Source organism: Cryptotermes secundus, unplaced genomic scaffold (assembly GCF_002891405.2).
Source record: "Cryptotermes secundus unplaced genomic scaffold, Csec_1.0 scaffold1777, whole genome shotgun sequence".
Taxonomy (NCBI): Eukaryota; Metazoa; Arthropoda; class Insecta; order Blattodea; family Kalotermitidae; genus Cryptotermes; species Cryptotermes secundus.
In genome coordinates, this window is record NW_019724777.1 from 132,477 (window position 1) to 147,680 (window position 15,204).

The 15,204-nt window shown below is 39.1% G+C and overlaps 1 protein-coding gene across 7 annotated transcripts in view; it reads left to right on the forward strand.

Moving 5' to 3' along the window:
• The first annotated feature begins 8,590 nt into the window (after positions 1-8,590).
• The window catches only part of LOC111863067 (N(6)-adenine-specific DNA methyltransferase METTL4), a 36,398-nt gene continuing 29,784 nt past the window's right edge, over positions 8,591-15,204 (forward strand). For all 7 annotated transcript variants that reach the window (XR_002842541.2, XR_002842544.2, XR_002842543.2 and 4 more), the window contains exons 1-3: positions 8,591-9,144; positions 12,454-12,833; positions 14,088-14,262. Coding sequence is in view for 3 of the 7 variants with exons in the window: in XM_023849036.2 (XP_023704804.1) it covers positions 8,887-9,144; positions 12,454-12,833; positions 14,088-14,262 (813 nt within the window). In the remaining 4 variants the exon portion in view is untranslated. The remainder of the gene's footprint in view (positions 9,145-12,453; positions 12,834-14,087; positions 14,263-15,204) is intronic.

Sequence of the window (15,204 nt, forward strand, 5' to 3'; positions counted from 1 at the left end):
GTTCTCTTCATGTGGACAAAAGGTGCCTTACACTTGGCATGGCTGCTTTTATGATTATACTTACTTTGCTTCTCAGCAGAACCTGATGGCCTGGTTTCTGTCCTGACATTCCCATTCCTTATGTGGACCTGATGCAGGGGAAGAAGCATGAAATTCTGCCCATGCTAAGGTATGCTTAGGTAAGTCCTTGTACCAAGTGTAGAACAGGTACTCTTCAGAACATAGCTTGATGCTCTTCATTTAGTGGCAGGCTGTAGCCACACTTCAGTCCATGATCTTTTGCTGCTCCAAAATTATTCAGGCAAAAACTTGTCAAATGAGAACATATTGTGATAACATTAGAATAACTGAAGTCCCACAGAACCCCCGAGGTGACCAGTTAACCATCTCTTGAACAGTTTGATAGGTACCTGTCTGGACATGTACCTCCTAACATGACCAGTATGGCACTTGTGAACCTTTAGAAACTCACTGTTCCACAGCTGTGGCTGCCAGATCACTGAAGAAGGAAATAAAATGGTGGGCCTTGCCTCTTTGGTCATTGTGAAACTTCGAGGTGGTTTGTATTGTGATCTGTGATGCCAGAATTTTGTGGGCTTTCCTTCAGGAATATTTCAGGATCTCCCATCCTTCCATATTTATTCATTGCCGTTTCTGTAATTTCATGAGTGAAGCACAGCCACTCTGCCCAGTTATGATCCAGTTCATATGTTCACAAACTGTTCCTCTAATATCTATGTATTTTAATATTATCCTCCCAACTGGCTTCGTCCATAAGGTTTGATACAACAAATTACGCAAAGTACAATGGTGTCATACTCAGAAGGTGGTAAGCTATCCGGCTGCATACCATTTGTGAGAGCTGGGTCTAGCTGATGTAATCCATTTCCTTCCTCCCTCCCCAGATCATCTAAAATCTGAGTTCAAATTTATACAAAATAATGTCTGTAGTTCTATGTAGATCCTTTGAATCAGCAGTGAATGTCTTCAGGATTGCACCTGTAGCTATTTTCCCCCTACAACTTGAATGTTCTTATGCTCTAGACATTTGAGTGTCATTTAATGGTGAAGCAAACGTTTTGCCAAGTAGCAGCTGCATTTTATATAAGGAAGCTTATACATATCTGTATATGAACAAACACTATTGAATGAACTAAAGTAATGAAATGTTTGCTTTATCCATATTCTTTATTTAGAACAGTCACACAAATTTAAAAATACTGTGTAAAACTGTGAACAGTTATGTGCAAGGAATTCACTCTCACTCATTCACTCACTCATTGAGCTGAGCCCTTCATGAGAAGCTGCCAATTCTGCAGCTACTCCAGAACTTCCCAGTACTTTAAGGAACCTGAGGTTCATTACCATGTTCACAGGAGCCCTACACTGTACCCTATCCTGAGCCAGATCAATCCAATTCATACCACCACCCCCATCTTATCTCTCCATTTCTTAATACTGTACCCACCTACGCCTTGGTCAGCCTAATGGTCTCTTTCCTTCTGGCTCTCCCACCAATATCCTATATGCATTCCTCTTCTCCCCTATTTGTGCCACATGCCCTGACCCTCTCAACCTCCTCGACTTGATCATTCTAATTGTACTTTGAGAAGAGTACAAGTTATGAGGCTCCTCATTATGCAGTTTTCTCCAACTTCCTGTTACTTCATCTCTCTTCAGTCCAAATATTCTCCTGAACACCATGTTCTCAAACACCCTCAGTCTGTGTTTCTCCCTTAATGTCAGAGATCAAGTTTCACACCCATACAGAGCAACAGGCAGAATTGTAGTTTTGTGTATTATAATTTTATGTTTCTAGAGAGCAGATGAGAAGATAAAAGGTTCTGGACTGAATGGTAGCAAGCATTACCCGAGTTCAACCTCTTAGTTTCCTCCGCAGTCAGGTTTTCATTTATTATCTTCATTCCCAACTATCTGAACTGTACTACATTTTCAAAACATCTGTTTCCTATCTTTGTGTCATGATTTTGCCCTGAATTTTGGTGATGAGATAGCAACATATACTTACTTTCTCTATGTTTTCTTCTAGACCAACATCCTTACTAGCAACAATTAAAGTTTGTGTGTTTTTCTTTGTGGTATTTATATTATCACCCAATAGATTCTTTTCATCAGCATAGACCAAGAGCTGATGTGTCCCATTTAGTATCATTCCCACCTGGTTTTCCTGGACCATCCTAATGGCATGTTCAAACGCAAAGTTGAGAAGGAAAAGGATTGGCAATAAAGCACCTCCTTGTTTTAGACCATTCTGCAAAGGAAAATTGTCAGACAAATGAACTTTACCATACATTTCTTTTAAACACATTTTAATCAGCCTAACTGGTTTCATGGGTACCCCAAACTCTGTCAGAATACTGTACAATACTTCCCTCCTAACTTTCTTGAAGTCTATGAATAGCTGAGATACTGTCTCATTTTTCTTCAGTGTGTGTGATGAATGCAAAAGGTCTGATCAGTAGTTGATCTGTTAACGTTGAAAGCTACACTGATGATCCACAATAATTTCATCCTTGTATGGACTTAACCTTGAGAGAAGAATATTGGATAAAATTTTGTATGAAGTTGATAGTAGTGATGTCCCCATATAATTACTACAGTCAGTTTTATCACCCTTGTGAACTGGTGCAATAATAGACTCCTTCCACTGATCTGGCAGTTCTTCCTTATTTCAAATAGAATTATTGAGCTTATGGATCACAGAACGTAATGTTTCACCTCCTGCTTGGATCAGTTCTGCCAGAATTTGGCCACTGCCTGGTGATTTATACCCTTTTAACTTTTCAGTAGCAATTTCAACCTCAAAAGGGCTAGGGTCAGTTACTGACAACTCAGCTGTGTGTATTTCTATCTACGTAACATCACTGACTGTATGTACATTCAATAACTGAGAGAAGTAGATCTTTCACATATTCAAAATATTTTGGGAATCTGCAAGCAGATCGCCATACTCATCCTTCATTAAGTTACGTCTAGGTTTATAACCCCTGTTATACTAATTTATTCCACTATACAGGTCTCTGATATTCTTGATCTTACTGTTCATTGCAAGCTGATCAATTTGGTCTTTCTGGTACTCGTTCTGTTTATTCCTGAAATGCCTACTGGCTTCATGTTTTATATTGTTCAGCTTATCTCCATTTATTTTGCTTGGATCCTATAACCACCGCAGTTTGGCTTGTTTCCTTTGGTCTAATAATTTTGAACATCTTTGTCAAACCATGGCTTATGCGTGTTCATTTCATAATAACCTAGACTGTCTTTGGTTGAAATTTTGATATTCTTTCTAGTAGAGTCCCAAACTTTATTAACACCCACCTCAGTGTCTATGTTTTCCAAAGCCACAAACCTCTTTGAGATTTCAACACAGTACTGCTCCTTACTGTCTGCCTCATTTAATTTCTTGAGATTGAACCTCTGCATATGAACTCTGTGCATCATTTGTTTATTCACTGCCAGTCTTTTCCTAACCTTTGCCACCACCAGGTAGTAGTCAATATCATAATCTGCTGCCCTGAATGACCGAACCTCAGGTATACTTGAATGCCATCTCCCTATCAAAATATGGTCTATTTGGTTGTGTGCCTTCCTGTCAAGACATGTCCACGTAAATTTATGAATGTTACAATGTGGGAACATCGCACTATTGACAGTAAGATTCTTGGATGTGGCAAAGTTTACTACTATAACTCCATTATCATTACTAATTTTGTGTAAACCCTCACTCCCAATTGTTGGCAAGAAAATTTCTTCCCTACTTATTTTGGCATTGAAATTTCGTAACAAAATTTTCATATGGTACTTTGGGAATTAATGAAATACATGTTCTAGTCCTTTGTAGCACCTGTCCATTATATGAGCAATTTTATCTTCCATTGGTGCATGAACATTCATAACGATATCAAATCAGTGACCTGTTAGTATTATGTATGACATCCTATCACTAACGAACTCTACCTTCTTAACTGCTGATATGATTCTCTTGTGTACAAAGAAACCTGTACCTAATTCATGATTCTCATTCCTCTTTCCATGGAAAAATGTATATTCGCCTTCTGGTTCTGTGCCACTTGTGCCTCATCTGGCCTCATGTACTCCCAGTAAATCTAACACATATTTTGAGATTTCTTCCGCCACTGCCCTGAGCGAACTTGCCCTATACGTAATTCTAACATTCCAAATACTAGATCTCATTATCCATTTTCTTTCGCTTAGGTCATTTATCCACAGATGCGTCCAGGTTTGAGGCTTCTTGAGAATTTTCATAAGAACCTTATTTTTACAGTGATGCATTGTAAGCCCAACCCCCAAGCTGGAGGACCACCCCTTGTCAGCTGTCCGTAACTGCTTATTCAATATTTTGCAGCTACCCTCCGAAGGAATGTAGTACTTATTTACACTTCACTCTGTTGCTTAAAGTACTGCCTAGTACTGTAACATATTCAAAATCTCTCCCCCTCCGCCCCTTTTTTGTGGGGAGGGTGGGATTTAACATGGCGTCTTCCCACTTGATCTTGAATGAAAGCATCGAGACGGTGAGGTATATGTCATGTGTACGGAAACAAGCATTGGTTCCAGAACATATCTCCATGAGATGAGCTGCATACATTTAAAATGAATGCACTATTTCTATCTTGTTACCTCCAGTGTGTATTTCAAGACATGCAAATATATCACAAAAAGTATGTGAGGGAAAATTTTTCACCAGATGTAATTGTATCCATCTGCAAAAGTCTGATATTTGAGATATTTGTATCTGATGGAATAGTAGCAGAATCAAAGAACAAACTCAGAAATATCTCTGAAATTTGGTATGGCTGTTGGACAGAATGACTGACCACATTTCGGAAGCAATGTTAGTTGCTGGTGGCTTAAGAGTTAAGTATGTTTGAAATTAAAGCAGGGCAAAATCTAATTGGTAGTATAGTAGTATAGTATAGTTGTTCAAAGACATGTAGCAAACCATATTCCCCTTGAAAGGTGAAAAAAGGTAAAGCTTTCCTGTAACAGACTATGGAGGTCCATAGGGTTGTGAGACATCGAGGCTCCCACAGTTTCTAGACAGTCAGCTCACAGATGGCTGCCCTTTACTCCCAGGAAGATCCCTGGTACTCATTTCTGTTAGAGGCTGAGTCAATCCTAGGGCCATATTGCTGCTGGATGGATTTGGTCAATTGAAAAATACAGTGACCTCATCAGGAATTAAACCTGTGACCTGGCTTGTAGCATAGTGCCTCAACCAACTATGCTACCATGTACCCCACCACATTCACCCTCAAAAATATATATCATGCCTCATTCTGGACACCTCAGTTATGCTTGAAGTTTAATATATTATTGAAGTGAGTTAAATTGCTATTCTGTTGCACTGTATTATGTTGAATTTTGACACAGTCCTGTGTCGTGTCCTCCATTGTTTGAATGTGTGGTCTCCTCAGTTCCAAAACTTTATTTCCATTTCAGTTTTGCAGAATGCTCGAGTTTGCTTTGCATTCTGCTTGAACAGAATTTCACAAGCTGTTATCTTTACACACACATCACTGCTTTACTCTCTGCAACATCCAAGTTGTAAGTTTTTGACCACTCAGGACCATTACATGATAAAAGGCTGTTCAGTCCCTTGTGAAGTTACCAGGTTCATAGTCAGGTGTTCTGACTTATGTATAACACACAAACAAACTCTGTGATTTTAGTCTGCAAGCAAACTATACCGACTGAGCGACTGCTGCTTGTCGGCGAAGTTTAGTGCCAACTTCTGCATATAGAGGGTGTCGTGTGGTCAGCACAGCGAATCCCCACGGCCGTTAATTTCGGTTTTCTAGACCGGAGCTGCTATTTTCTTGAAATAGCTCCTCAATTATCAACATGAGGCTGAGTGGACCCCATTCCAGACCCACTACTTCTCAGAAAGAAATCTGATAGCGCCGGGAATCGAACCCAGACTTCTGGGTCTGTAGCCAGGAACACTGACCACTAGACCACAGAGGCTGTCCTGACTTGTGTATAGTAACTTCTGAATAAACATGGTGATAATGAGCATGCATATTTAACCCTTTGACGTGGTAATTTAAATTCCGCGGCCGCGGCTCNGAAAGCCTTCTAAAACTCTTCTGCAGTGTATATAACAGACTTCTCAATGGAAGTATCTACTCAGACAGTAACATATTAAGAAATTATTGCATAAGATTTGAAAATAATACATTTTCATCTGCTGTTTGCACTTACCACTCTCACATTTTTAAAACTACTTACTTCCTTGGGGGAGGGAGAAGGCAGGATCCTAATGAGATTTTCTTGCTGTCTGTGTTTAAACGAAACTTATAGTAAAGTCTGTATAGGTAAACATTTTCTGATAATTTTCCTATCCAGAATGGTCTAAAACAAGGAGATGTTTATCACCACTCCTTTTCAACTTTGATTTAGAATATGCCATTAGGAAGGTCCAGGAAAACCAGGTGGGACTGATACTAAATGGGACACGTCGTCTCTTGGTCAATGCTGATGATAAGAATCTACTGGCTGATAATATAGACATAACAAAGAGAAACACACAAACTTTAATTGTTACTATTAAGGAGGTTGGTCTAGAAGTAAACACAGAAAACTAAGTATATGTTGCTGTCTCGTCACCAAAATGCAGGGCAAAATCATGACAATGATAGAAAACAGATGTTTTGAAAATGTGACACAGTTAAAATATTTGGAAATGAAGATAACAATTCAAAACCTGATTGAGGAGGAAATTAAGAGGAGATTGAACTCAGCTAATGCTTGCTATCATTCAGTCCAGAACCTTTTCTCTTCTCGTCTGCTGTCCAAAAACAAAAATTAGAATATACAAAACTATAATTTTGCCTCTTCTGTATGGGTGTGAAACTTGGTCTCTGATATTAAGTGAGAAAAAACAGATTCAGGGTGTCTGAGAACTGGGTGTTGAGGAGAATATTTGGACCAAAGAGGGATGAAGTGACAGGAGGTTAGAGAAAACTGCATAATGAGAAGATCCATAACTTGTACTCTTCTCCAGGTATAATTAGAATGATCAAGTCAAGGAGGATGAGGTGGGCAGGGCATGTAGCACAAATAGGGGAGAAGAGGAATGCATATAGGATATTTGTGGAAAAGCCAGAAGGAAAGAGACCACTGGGAAGACCAAGGCATAGGTGGGTGGACAATATTAAAATGGATCTTAGAGAAATAGGATGGGATAGTATGGATTGGATTGATCTGGCTGAGGATAGGGATGTGCGGAGGGCTCTTGTTAACACCATAATGGACCTTCAAGTTCCATAATATACTGGGAAATTCTTGAGTAGCTGCAGATTTGGCTTCTCCTCAAGAAGGTATCAACTCCATAAGTAAGTAACTACTGTATGTCTATGTTTCAACTTTCAAACCAGCTGACTGATTTCCATGGAAACTTGGTATTGATATCATGTCATTGAATGTGCACCACAAACATTGTAATTATTTTTCTGCAGTCAGTAATAGCAATATGGCTGATGTGTTAGTTTGTGATGTAGGAGTGTCATTTAATTTAGGATCGTGAAATTGTGTATGGCAAATAGAGGTTGGGAGAGTATACAACTTTTGTTGAGGTACTGTTTTTGTGAAACATAAAAATTGTCATTAACTTTCATTTTGATGGTGATAACTAAGCAAATGTAGGTATGAATAGGAAATTCGGTACACAAATCATAAACATGTCTACATACTGTGTATGAAGTACTCAGTAAATGCAAACATGATGGTCGTGGGAAACTTGGCATGTGTTGGACACTGCCGTGGAACAAGAACCTGAATAGTTTTACATATATGTATCTGCAGTAACAAATTTAAATTTGATTCATGGGGAAATGAAGAGCAGATTAAATTCAGGTAGTTGTTGCCACCACTTGGTACAGAACCTTTCACCTTCCTGTCTTCTGGCCTCTGACATTAAGGGAAGAACATAGACCGATGTTTCTGAGAACAGGATGCTGAGGAGAATATTTGGACCAAAGAGAGGTGAAATAATGGGCCTGGAGGAAAGTGCATAATGAACCAAAGTCATCAAACAGGATGAGATGGAAGGGCTATGCAGAACACATGGGAGAGAGAAGGAATACAGACAGGGTTTTAGTCAGAAAGAGACCACTAAGCAGATCTAAACATATGTGAGAGGAAAATATTGAAATGAATTAAGAGTAATAGGATCAGTTGGTATGTACTGGATGCATGTGACTCAGAACAGTTACGGTAATAAAACCTTCGGGTTCTACAAAATGCGGGAAATTGGGTAGCTGAGCGACTGGTGGCTTCTCAAGAACTTTGGTTCACAGAGTTTCTGCAATAAGGTATAAATGTATCTGTAGAGTCACAAAATGAATCACGAAATATTTTGCTGGTTGCAGCTGCGTGTTCAAAAAACACAAATGTTAAATGGTACTGACTTGTTACAGCTAAAACCAATTTTTAATAATTGGAATTCGGGGCATACAGTTTTGAAAAACCATGGTGAGTAAATTTTCACTTGCTGATCCGTGCTTACGAAGAAGCCGGAAGTGCTAGGAATCATGGGAATGTAAAATCGGTGAAGTTTTATAAGTGAGCAGTTGCAAGGAATTTTGAAATGTAAAATTTAAGTAGTTTCATGTGTGCAGAGTGAAATGTATGTGTGAAAATTAAGAACGTTAGTTATTTGAAACGAGTATACTTGATAATTGCATCATAATAATTACATTCTTTTCACACAAGAATAAAGATGTTCAAGCTTCTGATGTGAGGGGGGTAGCGAATTATTCCACGAACCTTGGAATTAACACGTCAGATTTACCGTGTAGTTTAAACGCATGTAAACCGATTTGTTGGACGTTATCCTTTAGTATGAGTGTTTTATGCCCTTTAACGAATGGTTGGATTATTTCACACGATCATTTTGTTCGAAGTATATACGAAAGAATTGATGGGATTCCAGCCAGAAGATTTGTATTTGATTCTTCTTTGTTTCAAATAAACACACCGTTTGTTAGGACGTGCTTCAGGAAGGATAGTTCTGTGCATGAAGTAAACTGTCTGGCTTCACCACCAAGGAAACGACGGAAAAAAACTGAAAATGGACCAGTAAATATCAAAATGAAAGACGTAAGTAAAAGCAACATTTATGTATTTGGTCTGTGAAGCCCTATCATTGCAGGGCAATTCGTCGGTGTTAGAAAAGCTCCCGTATTTCTTTGGTATGGACACATGCTTGGTTCACCTTTTGGAAAACTTAAGAATTAGATTTAAATTTATCAGTATAAAGATTCTGTGACCGTTTAAATATTGGGCGATATGCCTGATTTACCATTGAAGTACAAGAGTTGCTGCTGTGAGAGACTGGTATGAACTAACTAACTTCATGGAGCTGAGCACTTTAGAAGCTGCCAATTGTGCAGCTACTTAAGAACTTCCCAACATTTTATGGAACCTGAAGTTTCATTACCATGTCCACAAGAGGCCCCTACTGGTCTCTGTCCATAGCCAGATCAATCCAGTTCATACCAACACACCCATCTTATCTCTCTAAGATCCATTTTTTAATATTGTCAACCCACCCGTGTCTTGGTCTTCCTAGTGGTCTCTTTCCATCAGGCTTTCCCACCTATATCTTATGCATTCCTCTTCTCCCCTATTCATGATACATGCCCTGTCTCTCTCATCCTCCTTGACTTCATCATTCTAATTATACTTGGAGAAGAGAGTACAAGTTATGAAGTGCCTCATTATGCAGTTTTCTCTAACCTCTTGTCAGTTCATCTCTCCTCAGTCAAAATATTCTCCTCGGCATGCTGTTCTCAAACACCGTCAGTCTATGTTCCTCCCTTTATGTCAAAGACCAAGTTTCATGCCCATACAAGACCACGGGCAAATCATAGTTTTCCTGTATTCTAATTTTTGTTTCTAGACAGCAGACGAGAAGACAGAAGGTTCTGAACTGAGTGGTAGAAAGCATTATCTGAGTTCATTCGCCTCTTAATTTCCTCCTGAATCAAGTTTTGATTTGTTATAATCAGGGCCCCAGATTTTGATGACCTGAAAATATTTAAAAAATGACCAAAAATATCCAGAAAAATGACCTAAAGGAGAAAAGAAAGAACATTTTGCTTCCATATTATTCACATTTAAGAAAACATATGAAGAAAAATTCCCAAAAATGACAAAAAATTACTTATAAAATTTACGTTTCTGTAACCAGCAGCTCATATCTGAGATTTATATATTTAAGAGCATCACTTGGGATACAAGGAAAAAAAGATGACATGTCATCAAAATCTGGGCCCTGGTTATAATTGTTCCAAAATATCTGAACTGTGCCACATTTTGAAAACATCTGTTTTCTATATTTATGTTATGATTTTGCCCTGCATTTTGGTGACACAGTAGGAACATATTCTTAGTTTTCTCTGTGTTTACTTCTAGACCAACCTCCTTACTAGCAACAATTAAAGTTTGTGTGTTTTTCTTTGTGGTATCTATATTATCACCCAGTAGATTCTTTTCATCAGCATAGACCAAGAGCTGATGTGTCTCATTTAGTATCATTCCCACCTGGTTTTCCTGGACCATCCTAATGGCATGTTCAAACGCAAAGTTGAGAAGGAAAAGGATTGGCAATAAAGCACCTCCTTGTTTTAGACCATTCTGCAAAGGAAAATTGTCAGACAAATGAACTTTACCATACATTTCTTTTAAACACATTTTAATCAGCCTAACTGGTTTCATGGGTACCCCAAACTCTGTCAGAATACTGTACAATACTTCCCTCCTAACTTTCTTGAAGTCTATGAATAGCTGACATACTGTCTCATTTTTCTTCAGTGATCAGTAGTTCATCTGTTAACTTTGAAGGCTACACTGATGATCCACAATAATTTCATCCATGTATGGACTTAACCTTGAGAGAAGAATATTGGATAAAATTTTGTATGAAGTTGATAGTAGTGATGTCCCCATATAATTACTACAGTCAGTTTTATCACCCTTGTGAACTGGTGCAATAATAGACTCCTTCCACTGATCTGGCAGTTCTTCCTTATTTCAAATAGAATTATTGAGCTTATGGATCACAGAACGTAATGTTTTACCTCCTGCTTGGATCAGTTCTGCCAGAATTTGGTCACTGCCTGGTGATTTGTACCTTTTTAACTTTTCAATAGCAATTTCAACCTCAAAAGGGCTAGGATCAGGTCCTGACAACTCAGCTGTGTGTATTTCTATCTGCGTAACATCACTGACTGTATGTACATTCAATAACAGAGAGAAGTAGATCTTCCACATATTCAAAATATTTTGGAAATCTGCAAGCAGATCGCAATTCCTCATCCTTCACTAAGTTACTTCTAGGTTTAGAACCCCTCTTAAACTAATTTATTCCACTATACAGGTCTCTGATATTCTTGATCTTACTGTTTATTGCAAGCTGATCAATTTGGTCTTTCTGGTACTCGTTCTGTTTATTCCTGAAATGCCTGCTGGCTTCATGTTTTATATTGTTCAGCTTATCTCCATTTATTTTGCTTGGATCCTATAACCACCGCAGTTTGGCTTGTTTCCTTTGGTCTAATAATTTTGAACATTTTTTTAATTGTTTCATTTTGGTCCGTTACACTATCAATCACCAATTATCAATAGAACCTCCGTCGAGTGTAACAATATATATTCTTGTCACCATTTTCTCACATTTGCCTTACATGTTTCGGCTCACAAAGAGCCATCATCAGAGGCATCCACAACAAAAACATGGAAACACTTGCACTGCTCAACAATCACAATATACAGTTTTTTGTGGAAGATGTTACACGTATTGGAGCGTAAAACACAACAACATCCAGTACCCCGAGTGCGGGTATCCCATTTGCATTTAAAATATCACCCACAAAGCGGGTCGTTAATGTTAAAATTAAAGTTAAAACCGTCCAAGTAAAATATTCAGGTTCCTCTTAGTGGATAGTCCCAATGGGGGAGGCGTCAGCACGAGGTTGTGTGGGCTNAAAAAACTGTATATTGTGATTGTTGAGCAGTGCAAGTGTTTCCATGTTTTTGTTGTGGATGCCTCTGATGATGGCTCTTTGTGAGCCGAAACATGTAAGGCAAATGTGAGAAAATGGTGACAAGAATATATATTGTTACACTCGACGGAGGTTCTATTGATAATTGGTAATTTTGAACATCTTTGTCAAACCATGGCTTATGCGTGTTCATTTCATAACCTAGACTGTCTTTGGTTGAAATTTTGATATTCTTTCTAGTAGTTTCCCAAACTTTATTAACACCCACCTCAGTGTCTGTTTTTTCCAAAGCCGCAAACCTCTTTGAGATTTCAACATGATACTGCTCTTTACCCTCTAGATTGATATGTAATCTCATTGTATTAGTGACTGATATATTTACTGTGTTGTTTTTTATTTATAGGCTGTGTATGTAAAGAAACACGCTGCAGTGTTGATTGAGGAGGGAAGGAAGTTTGGACACTTTGGTTACATGCCAACTTCAGATGACAGGGAAAGTAACAACAGGGCTGCCCAAGATAAGGCACATAGCTTTTATGTCCGTTGCCCATTCTCATCATTTCTGAGACTGCATGGTGAGAACAACCTAAGCTGGGCATTGGTCACCCAAGTGGATGGTGAAAACTACTTGGTTCCTGCAGAATGCAAGTTTTTCAGCTATGATGTGAATGAAATACAGAATAAGTTGGATCTTCTGTCACGCCCCTTTGATCTTGTACTATTGGACCCGCCGTGGTGGAACAAGTACATCCGGCGCAAGAAAGCCAAATCTGTGGGAGCTGGGTAAGCATTTACAAATCTTAGTGTCTTAGAGTACAGTTCCCAGTTATGTGTGCCTCGTTTGCTTACACATTTTGTTGCATTTTCGTTCATATCTTTGCCTGGATACCAGATATCCTGACAGAATTCTTTTTACTTTGTCCTTCCAGGGAAATGTCAGAATTGTACTTTGACACAGGCCTCAGCCACTTCCTTGCTTTCATATCTTTTCCGCTTCATTGTTCGCTTATTCTACGGTTCATCACTATGTTGTCTGAACTCCTGACAGACATTATCATTAAATAAAATGTATGCAAATAAGTAAATACATTGTTAGTACCACCAAAGGTTTAACCAGAGACTTTTTTTCGTATTCAAACATATTTGTTTATCATATGAAGCGAATGACAGGTTAGGTTCCTTTGTTTGCATGTTAGCTTAGCAGCAGACGATACTACAAATACCAGTTCTTGTTGAAGTGATTCATCATTGTGGACATATAGAATAAGATGTTCCATCCCATCTTGTTGCTGCATACATCCATATTTCACAATAAGAGTAGGATAGGTTAAGGATAGTTTATTTAGTTCCTTGTTAGTGTACCCAGTCTCAGGTTGGGTCAGTATTTCACTCCTACTGTACATCACATAGGTATTATGATTCTCACACTACCCCCTAAATGTTTTGCGCAGGGTGTTCTAGTATTCACATTTTCAGGCATGCAACCCATCACATTGGACTCTTCATTCTTGCACACATGTCTTGATTATGTAATAACGTGAGTTCCACTTTTCATCATGTGATTCTTTCACCTTAATTCTTATGAATTTCAAGTTATACACCAGTAGGTCCATGGATAAGTTGTGACAGACCCTACTGTCCTTGAATTTTGATTGTCATGCATCCAGTATCATTTTTATTAACGCCAGTCATATGGGATGGGGTGATACATAATCTGGGTACATGGTGATTGCTTCCATATTTATTTCTATCCTTCTATCCTGAAGATGTAGTCAGAATGTTTATCTGAATGTGGCATTGATACCTGTCTACCAGATTACATGTTATCAAATCCCAGAAGACAGTCATTGTGATCTTCAGTGCTGTGAGAACCCAACATCTTTTGTATTTATTGCTGTGTTGTGCATGGCCTGGACTTTTGTGGAACAAATTTTTTCACTTTCATTTCATTTTTTAGAATATTAAGTTCATATTAACAGTGCAGACTGGGCTCTGGGTGGAGATATTTGTGTCAACAAGAGTCATGTGACATTTCAGGTACCAGATGATGTACAGTGAGGACTTGGCAAATATTCCTGTACCTGCCCTTATTGCACCAGGGTCCCTAGTTGCTGTGTGGTGTACCAACTCAGACAGTCATCTTACCTGCCTTCTCACCAAAATATTCCCAGCATGGGGCATTGAATATGTGGGGAAGTGGTTCTGGCTTAAGGTAGGCCCACCATAATGACGGGATAATATGTTGTCATTTGGGCAGGAGGAATGAGGCATAGCATTGGCAGCGTTTTGTTTTATTGTTACAGTAAACCCTTGTTATCTGGATTCAATGATAATCCAGATCAGTGAAGTGAAAGATAGCCCTAAAATACAAAACTTAGAACACAAATAAATGGAAAATTTAATGATATATATAGTACTGAAGGTCATGAGTTCAAGTCCCGATGAGGTCATTGGATTTTTTCAATTGACCTAATCATTCCAGCTGTGCTAGGCCCTGGGGTTTACTCAGCCTCTAACAGAAATGAGTGCCGGTCACGGTAGCCAAGCGGTCTAAGGCATGCACTGTCTTTGCTCGCTCGGAAGCCGGGATCGTTGGTTCGAATCCCACTCAGGGCATGGATGTTTGTGTGCGTTTTTCTGTGTTTGTCTACAGGTAGAGGCCTTTTGACGAGCTGATTACTCACGCAAGGAGTCCTACCGTATGTGTAAGATCTAGTAAACCAAAGTGAAACGGAGAGTTCCATGGAAGTAGGCCTAGGCCCAAATTGGGGCTGTAGCACCACAGGAAAAAAAAACAAATGAGTACCAGGAATTAATTAAATAATTTTCCTGGGGAGTAAAGCGCGGCCGGCGCGTAAAGCTGACAACCTTACTGCCATCTTTGAGCCGATTGTCTAGATAGTGTGGGACCCTCAACGTCTCACAACCCTATGGGCCTTCACAGCCTGGCACAGGGATTGCTTTACTTTTATTTGTGTGTGTGTGTGTGTCCGTCCGTTGGAGTCCCAGTGGGCCTAGGCCTAGCTCCATGAATGACCTCCGCTTCGGTTTTTCTAGATCTTACACATTTGGCAGGACTCCTTGGGCAGGTGATCAGCTCATCGCAAGGCCTCTACCCGTACGCAAACACAGAAAAACGCACACACACAAACTA